Source organism: Crocodylus porosus, unplaced genomic scaffold (assembly GCF_001723895.1).
Source record: "Crocodylus porosus isolate Cpor-Errol unplaced genomic scaffold, CroPor_comp1, whole genome shotgun sequence".
In the NCBI taxonomy this organism is placed as follows: Eukaryota; Metazoa; Chordata; order Crocodylia; family Crocodylidae; genus Crocodylus; species Crocodylus porosus.
This window is the reverse complement of record NW_017728934.1, coordinates 7,435,801-7,447,357: the sequence shown is the minus strand read 5'-3', so window position 1 is coordinate 7,447,357 and position 11,557 is coordinate 7,435,801. Positions and strand designations below refer to the sequence as shown.

The window sequence follows — 11,557 nt, the reverse complement described above, 5'->3', positions numbered from 1 at the left end:
CCCTTCCTCCCCCACTCCCCCTCCCTCTTCTAACTTTCAGTTTCAGCTTCCAAAGCATCGGAAGCATTTCTGAAGTGCTTCAGAAGCTCTGAACTGCTTTGGACAGCTTAACTGAGCCTACACTTCGATCTGGGCATACTGTTTCAGACGCCGAAGTACGATCTGAAGCGTCACACAGCCCTAGTGGGGAGAGAGAGGACACTGTATCCTGGTATTTTGGAGGAGTTTAACTTGAGCAGCACATCTGTGGGGAGTTGCCACACATTAATGGAACAGAAGCTGGGTTCTGTGCATCAGAGATAACCCTACCCTGGAGTGGCATATCTTTGAGCCACATCATGAGTGCTTTAAGCCATTTTAAGGTATTGACATAAGAACATCCAGAAGTTGGGAGCTCCAGGAGTTGTACAGAATTACTGTGCAACAAGGCCCTAACACTGTTTTTAATATGGTATTAAATTAATGTGCTGCAAAACCTGTATTTGTTCCATTGTTTCATTTACTACACAACAATATTGAGAAATGGGAATTGCTGGTGCCTTACTATAGTGTGTACATAAATTAGGATTTATTGAGTTAAGATACTACAAATATACAATTTTCTGATTCACCTTTGTAGCAAATATGGGAAGAGAATCCATCATTTTAACATTAAGGTATTAAGAACTAGTGCCAGTAGGCAGCCTAAAATCACTGATTTCTAAAATCTTCACTTCTGTGATTTGTTTGAGTCTGGATTTTCATACCCAGTAATATTAGCAAATTATGTTTCTCATAACAATGCCTACCTTCAAGATAATACAGTACTTGTAAATGGATGCCCTCAAAGCCAAAACAAAAGCAGACAAATCTGACAGCAGCTGTGCATCACTAGCTGTGAAAACACAAGCAGTTAGTTTGAGAGAACATGGATAGTAGTCCTTCCTGGCAACGTCCTATTGTCAGCCCTCCAGGACAACCTTCATTTACATCAGAAAGAATCACGAAACTTCTCATCTGTGGGGTGAAATGAGAGGTGTTAATAAAGGAGGGAAGACCAGTGGGAAACTGGGATTGCTCCCTGGGCACAAGATTTCTCATATATTGATTTTGTTTTTAGTGCTCACTATTCCTGGTTATCTGGGTTGCCCAATTTACCCTTTTAAAATTCTGCACAGAGTTAGCTCTGAGATTTCCTATGGTACCAAGATCTGTTAAAAATACATATCTGCAGCTTGGAGAGCCCCCTAGACAATTCTTTTAATATTTCTGGCTGCAAATTCTCTGGTCCCCTTTAACTTCAGCAGTTGGTGTGTAAAGTCTTGCCCCCACCAACTCTCACTATAGAAGCTATTTCACTCAATTCAGATTCAGTTGCTTTCCAATAACATCCTGTAATGTAACTGAGAGGCAGTCTAGATAATTATATGGTCCCTACTGGCCTCCGTCCCTAAGAAGAGGGTAGCAGTAGTGGTGCTGGTTAAAATCAGGCAAAGTTTAAGCCAAATACATTCTGCTTAGGACAAACACAACTGCTCTCCTGCTGTCCTGCCACTGTGGCATCTAGCCCCCCCACTGAACTCAGACCCCCAGTACAAAACATTTATCCTGATTTTTCAAGGCATGATCCTGTGAGATCAGCTTTCCCTCTGTACCTAGGACCTCCCATGACAGTTGAATTGCACTAGAAGGATATGATTGGCCACTAGGGCTGATGGAGACCAACAGTTCTCTTTCATGAGAAATGTCAAGGTTTGGGAACAAATTTCCATCCCATGCAGCTGAAGGAACTAGTGAACACATTTTGTTTGATTAAAAAATATGTTTGCAAAAGGGAATTTCATTGACAATTATAGTTTTCAGGAAATGTTGAGCTTTTTTGCTTTGGCCAAAGTCAGAATGAAGGCAAATTAAAAATATATATATATATTTTCTGTGAACTAGGAGCTGTTTTCCCACCAGCTGAACATTTAATGAGAGATGGACCACCAGCAAGATCTTGTTGGTGTCACTGGGATAACCCTAGGTAACTCAGAGGGATGGAAGACCACGAGTGTCAATGAAGCCCCTCTGCTCTAGGCTCAGGCGAGCCAGCCCCCGCCCCCTTCCCCAACCTTTGTAACCCTTTCTTTGACTTTTGTAATCTCCTGTAATACTGGAAAACAGGATGAGTAGCAAGCAAGCTAAAACTCCCTAAAAACTGTTATCTGTGGAATGCAAGAGCACTGCTCAGAGAAAGAAGGGAGAAGGGAAAGGGGAGGGGGGGGCCAGCTGGTGGAAAACTACTGCAGAAAATGACCAAGGTATAAATATACACTGTTGCAGGGCTAGGAGCGCAGGATTTGAGACAATACAGTCTCCCTGCACCTTTTACTTGAGCTCAAATAAACTCTGTCTACTTCTCCCCCCAGTGTGTTTATTTGGGGCAACGCACACCAGGCAACAAACCCAATTGTTGCCTCCCTCGGGCACCTTGTGCTGGCAACAATCTTCATATGGGTGAAGTGCAGGAATCTGTAGAACAGCTCCCAAGGGAAGCATTCTAAACCCTACTAGGTGGGAAACTGTAACACTATACAGAGGCTACTGGAAACAAGCCTATGCTGATCCCTGGGAGGCAGCCTTTGAGGGACACCATCTCCTTCCATTCTGTGCTATAGGAATCTGTCTCACACAATGTTTAAGTACAGGGATCTATATGGTGCTCTCAGAATATGCTCCACAAATAGTGAAACCTTAGAGCTCCAGGGCTCAGTTTAACTTGCAAAGGCATAAGCAGAAGAGTTCCTTGAGCTTCAGTGTGCCTGACTTGGATTATAACTGTGAGCAGGTTGAGCAGGTGCAGTCTGTTCACTGAAGAGGTTAGAGCTCCTGTAGCAAGGGTGCTCTGAACAGCTTCCAGCAGAAGGCCTTCTGGAGAACAGTGCTGAGGGACTGCAAAGCATGGTGGAGGGCCAGAGAAGCTTCAGGAGAAAAGCTTTAGTAGAGCAAATGCATCAGAGAAGGGAAAACCAGAGAACTAATGAGAAAGAACTTTGGTTGTGATGGACATTTTGAATACAATGCTCTGTGTGCAACTGCTGTGGGACTAGGCTAGCCTACAAGGGCTTTAATCCTAATTATCTGAAGTAAATTAAACCAATATGGACAAGGCACTCCTCCAAAATATAAATGTGCCCACTGGGAGGGAGTTCAGCAGGAAGGAGCAAACGTACATGTAGATATGCCTATGAGTGGGAAATGAGCTGAAGGAGAAAGGTAAAGGTCAGGGACAGGGGAAAGAGTGGGGCTGGAAGGGGAACACTAGAGTAGATCTGGGCTGAGAAGGCCAAGAAGTACCAGGAGGAAGAGTTTCCACAGGGGTCCTATCACTCATATTTCTCTTGGTGTGGAAATGGATATCACCTTTGTGCCACCGTAAAAAGAAACATACCCCTTATTGTAACACAAATGCCCCAAACTTGAGGCCATGACATAGGTTGTACCAATGTTTTTCTACTTTATCGTGGTGGGCTTTAAGTAGGTTTATGGTGGGACAGTGCAGTTAGACCAGAGCTCCCTTGCTCTTCAGCCATCGTGGAAGTGCCTGCCTGGATTCCTGTCTGGGATTCCCAAATGCCCATAAACACTTCAGCATGATCCTAGGGCTGGGACTGCCAATCAACTGATTAGCAGCCCCAACCCTGGGGCCACACTGGCGTGTCCAGTTTGCTCCAGTGTGACCTGTAGGCTGCATTTCTGTAAACAGAGAAAGCCAGGGTTTCCCACATATTGGGCATGACTACATGTGTGCATTTACTGTGCAGTAACTGAAATTACTGCACAATAAGAACATACATCTACATGTACATGCCCATGCTAAACAGTAAATATGGAGACTTACACCAACTTCAGTGTAAATTTGATACCTGCATAATGCAGGTATCAAAGTTATGCCCAATTAGTTACTGTGCAGTAATGCACGTTACTGCACAGTAACTCAGGAGGCCTCCCTGCTGGGTCTGCCCAGCCACTAAGGGGCCAGCCTGAGCCAGCCCCAGGGCTCCTGCCTAGCCACCTCTCCTGGCTTCAGTTTGGAACTAATGTTAATCCCAAAGGCTTGCAGCCATGTGGCCAGAGGCAGAAGCTTCCCCCCCTCCCACTTCTCCACTCCCCCCCCACCCTCTGATGGCCACAGACGCGCGTAGCAGGCTGCTCTGACCCAGGACTAAATTTAGTCCTAGGTCACCTGCACATGTAGACACCAGCCTATTCCCACTTGCCACACAGTAATTTACTGTGCAGTATATTTAAGCCAGCATAAATGCATGTGTAGACACACCCACAGAGATATACCCTTGTGATTTCCAAGGCATGTCTTTGTAAGCAGGGAACACATTGCCTGTTGTTTCATAAGATCTATTTGTGGGACAATAGGTGACATTTCACCCAGTGACGTGGATCAGCTGTGCCAGCACATATTCCATGACAGCTGATCCATTTCATTTGGTAATGTCTATTTTAAGGCTCTGTGTTGGGGAAATGTGTAGGCAGAAGACCAGAGAGATGAGAGGATCCACTCTACCTTCTAGTGCACTGTGACTCTCTTCTTTCCAGGATGACAAGTCAAGACTGTCAATCTTGCTACAGTTCACAAAGTCCCAGGGATAGCTATTGACCTTGAGCACATCCCTGGGGACCATTCTGATGCGGGTGTTGTCACAAATCACCCGTGACAATGAGACGATGCTCAGGGCACGACGCTGCTGCAGAGTAAAAACTCCCGGGTTCTCCCACCAGAACCTGCAAAGAGGCAGCAAGAATAACAGAGTAAGAATCTGTGCTTCTCTTCCTTGAGGTTGAACTCAGCCTGGGGGATCATGGCTTTAGTTTCTCCACAGGAATGAAAAGATGGCTTTGCTGTGAAAAACGTAAATGGAAGAGCGAAATGTAGGTCCAACAAAGCCACAAGTGAAACCCTGCCCCCATTGCTGCAATGAGGCTACAATTCCATCATTATTTAAACAATTTATTTCTTTATACTAATAAGTATCCTGTAATAAGGCAAACCCCTTGTAAAGTTATCACAGAATCCTAGGTACGCTGTGCAGCTCAAGTGCACTGTGAAAAACAAAACATGCTAGTGATTGCAAAGCTGAGGACTGAATAGCAACTGTCCCTGTTACATGTTACATGTCCAACACAGCCACAAATAAAATGACTAAAGCTTCTGGGGTGCATAAAGGTGCTTCCATATTGCCATTTTGAGCATAAAGCAGAATTAAGGATTAGTTGCCATCAGCAAATATGGCAAACAGAAGTTAAGTCTAGATTTCCATGTCCACAGTCAATTCATATTTAAATATTTCAGACCACTCAGGAATCATGGAGTGACACTTTTGGCCAGTGCCATGCAGGAGGTCAGACTAAGGGTCAGTTACAAATAGAACTTGCAAACTGTTTAGGTAGCACACCATCAAAAATGTAGGCACTGTCACTCTGGAAGGGTGATCCAATTTAACAGGGCTAAATCTCCTACACATAAAATGAGGAGAATTAGGCACATTCCAGGAGCAACTAAGGAAGTAGAGATGCTCAGCACGTAGCTGCCTACAGAAGCCATGTGGCCTAGCTAAGAGGTGTGGAAAGGGTTGCCTGAAGGCTGACTCATTCTTGGAACTTAGGTAGATAACTTGGGGTGCTTGGGATCCATTCCCAAGATGACCCAGGAGAAGCACCTACCAGCTACACACACTCACTCTTGAACAATGGTGGTGATGCTGCCACCCACCTTTCTGCCTACTAACATGGTAGTTAGAATACTCACACAGGAAGTGGAAGACCTAGGTTTTAGACATTCCTCAGCTACAGGGGGATCATACTCACATCTCCCATTTCCCAGTGAGTGTTTGAACTGCTGGCCTAGGTGGAAGCACCCTGCATGCTTCTGTTTGCAGATGAGCAACCATACAGCCAAGAATGCAAGATCCATGGCATTAGAAGGAACACAACCCCAAACACAAAGATGAAACAGCATCACAAAGATGAAATGAGAGCACCCAATTCCAGAATAGTGTATAGCTTGTGAGGGAACTCTCCTGAGGATGGAGCAGGTGGTCCAGAATCCCCTGAGGCAGCAGAAGGAATTGCACTGAGTTCTAGGCTCTCCTCCTAAACTGAACTGTGGGTCTCCCACACCCTGCTCTAACAACTAGACTGTGGTACAAAACGGGAGAGATCACCAACTTTTGAATGTATAAATGGCCTAATGGACATTTATTGTGGGGAAGTGATACCTGACTCTAATACCAGAGTTAAAGTTGTGGCAGTTTTTGTTTATGAGTTGAATTAAAACTGCATATTTAAAGAGCTGCTAAGGTGGCAATAAATGAAACACTCAAATAGACAGGTTTACATTTTTCATGTTGGTCTGCTACAGACTGGTCGATACAGACTGGTCTCCATCCATTCAAACATCACCACCTTCAAAGAGATGTAATGGTGTGCCTTGCTTTTCTTCAGAGTCTGTTTTCAAAGACTAATATACTGGGATCTAATTTTTTGCTTCACAATCTCTTTCACATAAGAATAGGTTCTAATCATGGCAATATAAGCTTGAAGTAACTGAAGAATACCTTCTCTATTTAAAAAGTTCTGGTTAGTAAATACACTAACAGGATTCTGCTGAAGTATGTAGGCACTGCAATACTTTTTTCCACATAGAAGTTCCTGTGATAGACTGTTTTCTTCACATGAGGTTAGCAGGATGCAGTTTCCAATAGTGCTGATACAGCACTGGCCACACTGTCTCAAAAGGTATCACATAATAAAAGAGTTTCGAGAAAGGAAGCAAGAATGATTGAAGGCATGGTGAAACTCCTTATAAGGAGAGAGGAAAAAAAGTAACTGGAAAATGGGAGGAGACAGAAGAGGGACCATGAAAAAGTGCATGCAGGAATAAACTACCTGAAGAAAAAACACTGGAATGCCTGCTAACCCTGTTTCACAACACCAGAACTAAGAGAGTTGATGAAACTGGGAGGAATCAAATTCAAGCCAGATGAAAGGAAACACTTTTCACATAATCCACAATTAGGTGGTGACACAGACTATCTATGAGGCAAAGAATTTTGCAAAATTCAAAGAGGATACCCACATAAATAACAGAAATAGCTAGGGGTATACTAGATATTAGGTCTTAAGGTTTATGCCAATCTATCAATTACAAACCAGATAATTGACTGAATGTAGAAGACAGCTTGTCCAACACATGCTCACTGTGGGATTCTTACCCCTTTCCCTGAGCAGTTGAAACTGATTACTGTAAGAGATGGGAAACTGGGGTAGATGGAGCATGGTTTGATCCAGGCTGGTTGTTCCTGTGCTCCATGCAAGCTGGTGGCATGCAATGTTTCTAGACGTGGATCAGCTCCAGATTCTGCATGGCCCTTACACAAGCACTTGAGATCTCCCCACTTTACCTAATACCAAAAGGGACAAGGAAGGGCCTTGCTCCAAGGCAGCAAGTATTGGTCTCTCCATACTCCTCAGTGGGTAAATGACACCTCCACTGGGGTAAGGACTAGCAGGGAGGGGGCACAACTACAGGCCCCCTGTGCAGTATGAAGTGCCTGACCACATGGAGTTAATTCAGCTGCCCCTCACCACAGGAGGTCCTTTCAGGTGAGGCAAACTCTGGTGCTGTGTCCTGGAGCTGGGAGCAGTGGGCTGGTCCCCTAGGGAGGAAATGAAACAGCTCATCGAACACATGCTTCTGGTTGTCTTCTCTGTAAATTGCATGTGTAATGTATGCATTGTGTAATGTAATGCATTGTGTGCACTGAAAAAGTGATATGAGTGTGGGACAGAAGGGAAGCAAGCTTGTGGAGACCAGTTGACTGACCATAGACTAAAACTGGAAGTGGGAAGATGGTGCGATGAAAAACCCTGCAGAGCCTTGGTGCTGGACTGCAAATCCCAGAAAACCCTGGGGGCAACAGGAAGAGGTGGCAACCTCTGAGTCCTGGCTGGCTATGTGGGGGTGATCATGTCGCATGGATGGACTGAAGGAGAGAGGTGCCTCTAGACAGAACAGATGAACCACAGACATGATCCCTGACCTACAGAGCTAGACAGAGTGACTCTGGACTTAAGTCTGATTCTTGGGAACACCTCCAGAGGTGGGCAGGGGACTGTGCTGAATGTATGTACCCCAGTGGTACTGACCACTGCCTGTTTACTTGTCCTCTGTGTTGTTATACTGTGAATGCCTATTTACCTGTTTTTATCCTTTCCCATTGGCCTGTGACCCTAACCCCTAGGATACTCAGTATAAAGTACTATAGCCTCATTGGCTGTAGCGACTGTGGCCGACGCTGCAGGGGTTTGCTACACATGGAAGAACAGATCCATTTGCAGGTCAGCCTACCTGTCCCCATCTCGCAAGTTCCTGAACTGAACACCAAAGATACAAGCCAGGAGGGGCCCCACTCTGCCCTTGGGAACAAAGGGCTCTGCAAGGGCCCCAATCCAGATGTCAATGTTGTCTGGTGTCCCATACAGGTCTAAGAACTTCTTTGCCAGACTTTGGTTTCCCAACACATGAGAGAGTTCATCCAGGTTGTGAGGTTCTGAAAGCCCACAGAATCGTCGCCAGGCATTGTACCCTGTGGGAGCACAACAGAGCAGTCATTGCTACCATCTCCCTCACACCAGAAACAGCAGCTCCACCTCTATGCCCTGCTTTGCTATTTCACGTTAATGATATCTACCTTGTTGATGTCTATTAGGGCTGTGCAAAATGGCACCGTTCCATTTTGACTTGTGTTTTGATTTGAAACTGCTGATCTAGGCTATAGGTTGACAGGCTATAATTGAAAAGCTCAAAACAGCCTATAACTTTGTTATTTCTGGTCTGATTTGGATTAAACTTGCAGAAATAAAAGCCCCTTCTGAGGTCATTAAGCATGCCAAGTTTCAAGGAGATATGTGAAGGGGTTTCTGGGAAACTGTACCTCAAAGTCTTGAAAGCAAAAAACTCATACCACGTGTATGTGTTAAGCCATAGCAGGATCAAAACTGCAGGCATGCTAGCCCCTGTTGAAGCCACAAAGCCTGCCAGCTGTCAAGGAGATAGGTGCAGGGGAAGTCTGGGTTCTGAGGCCCAGCACCTCTAGCTGCTGACAGGCAAAACTCGTTACATGGGGGGGGGGGTGTTAAGGTGCACCCTCACTCAACTGACACCAAGAGCAAAAAGCAGGGCAGTTCAAATAATGCTGCTTTTTATGCAGTTTGTCCATCCCTCCCCCAGAGCACTGGGATTGGAAGAGACTTCAGGGAAGGATTTCATAGATTTCATAGACATTAGGGCTGGAAGGGACCTCGGAAGATCATCGAGTCCAGCCACCCGCCCAAAGGGCAGGAAGTCAGCTGGGGTCATAGGATGACAGTCACTGGCCAGCTACACAGTCAATAATGAAAGCAGTCCTTCCCCTCCCTCTCCTTGCATCAGTTTCTGTTTCCCTGCAGGCAAGCCCAGCTTGAGCTTCAAAATTCAAAAATGTTTCAACTTGCCTCGTTTTGTTTTGAGGCTGTTTCAAAGCTCTCTGTTTCATTTTGATTTTGCTGTTTTGAGCTTGAAACAAGCTGAAAGAGCATTGGAATGAAACTGCCAGCAAAATTTCACAAACCCCTAATGTCTATTTTGTCCATGTTTTTAAGAACCCCTTCCACAGATGCTTCCATCTAGCACAGGGCTGATTGCAGCCAGCAGTGTGTTTTCCCAGATGCTGTTTACACTCACACATTGGACTGACCAGGTGGGTCACCTTTGCAAGTAGGAGTAGCCATTAATGTCATGTCTGCACTATGGGGGCCTCAGTGATCCATTCCCACTTGCACGTCCCAAACTCAGAGAAACACCAGTGCCATTGCTGCCAGGGAATCTCTCTCAAGACTGAGGGAGAGGAGCTGCTGGAGACAACGCTAGAGACACCTTACTGATATATTTCCAGGGTGGGTGGTTTGTGTTTGGAACCCTCCCAACCAGGATGCAGTGGTTCCACGATGTGGGCAGAGCCTTAGAAGGTAGGTATGGTGTCCTATTTACATTATAACTGTCAAGCACTGGGGACGAAGGGATCAACTAAGGCTGAAGAATGGTTCCCACTGTCAATCCCTGTTTTCAGGTACTTCCAACTTTCTGAAGTGTCACCCCATGGGCTGGCATTTCTATGAACCAGATTGTGTCCAAAGAACAGAGTCCTAAATTAAGGCCAGTGTACTGATGCACTACCTATCCAGGGACTGTAGCCTTTGCTGTGTCCCCAGAGGACAGTGGTCCCAGGGACATGGGTCTATGCTGACATGCAGCAACTCCTGTACTGAAAAATCTACAAGGGATAGGACACTAAGACTAGCCTGGGCATTTTCTTCAGCTCAGACCCCTCCACAGGTCCTCACATCTAGCCAACATTTAAATTATGCTCATTGCTCCACATAGCACCACTAAGACATGACCTCCATTATCCAATCTGTCCCTGGTCACCTCATGTCTCAGCTATTGCAACATCATTTTCTCTGGCCTTTGCAAATGCAATTTTATCTCACTCAGACCTATCCAGAAGGCAGCTGCAAAGATCCTTTTTTCCATCCCATCACATTAATCAAATCACCCTTATGAGCTGGTTCCAGTTGCCTGTGTTTACAGGCAACTATTTACCAGGAACCATCCCTTCCTGCTGATCTGTAAAAACCCTAGGACATCTTGAGAACTGCCACAGACATAGGAGAGTAATATAACAAGACAAGCAGTCTTGTGTTCTCTACCTGGAAGACCATGATCTCTTCCCCGTTGCATGTTTATGGCTGGTAGATCCAAACCCATCACTCCTTTTTGTTCAAAAAGCCGCTCCTGGAGTTCCACAACAACCATTTGGCTCTGCTTCATCAGCTTTGCATGATCAACGAGCAGACCACGGAGAAGTGGATCAATGCCCCCTATAATAAAAGCCCATGTAAGGAAGAGACAGAGCAGTCAGCAGCTGGTGCCACCTCTTAGGCTACATTTTGTATAACTGCACCTTAATCCTAATGTTCCCTTTTCTCCTAAGGAGTCATTCATTAGCCCAGGTGTCCTTCACTCTCTGGCTGTTCCCTCTATGAAGCTGCAGAGGTCTTTGTTAACCAACAGTATGTATCACATTCTCACATTTGATTAAGGAACTGGAGTGGTTTAGATGCAAAGGCTGTGGTTTAATAACAAGATCAAGTCACAGAAGGCCAAACAAACTGTGTAGGCATCAAGGGAAGAGTCCCCTTCAGGAGAAAATATTACAGTTTTATTTCAGAGCCCCAAAGCAGATACTAGAAGAGGCCTGGTTGGTAAAAACTAACTTGAAAACATGTTTCTTCCCATTTTGTTTGGCATTTTTCTTTTTTTGTAGGAAAAGGTAGAGGTGTCACCCTGTAGGCAACTCATTGTCACAAGCGGCAACAGTGTGTTTCAAGTAGGGATGGTCTATCCATGTCAAGCAATGTAACTTTTCTATCTGGCAAGTAGTGCATGTAATTACCATCTTGGCACCCATGATAGCTGCTG

At 45.2% G+C, this 11,557-nt stretch overlaps 1 protein-coding gene across 1 annotated transcript in view; it reads right to left on the bottom strand.

Moving 5' to 3' along the window:
• Nucleotides 1–117: 117 nt before the first annotated feature.
• The window catches only part of LOC109317469 (eosinophil peroxidase-like), a 55,875-nt gene continuing 44,435 nt past the window's right edge, over nt 118–11,557 (bottom strand). Inside the window, exons 11-15 of the mRNA XM_019546179.1 lie at nt 10,786–10,956; nt 8,387–8,624; nt 4,544–4,761; nt 789–874; nt 118–180 (exon numbers count right to left, since the gene is read on the bottom strand). Coding sequence (XP_019401724.1) covers nt 118–180; nt 789–874; nt 4,544–4,761; nt 8,387–8,624; nt 10,786–10,956 — 776 coding nt within the window. The remainder of the gene's footprint in view (nt 181–788; nt 875–4,543; nt 4,762–8,386; nt 8,625–10,785; nt 10,957–11,557) is intronic.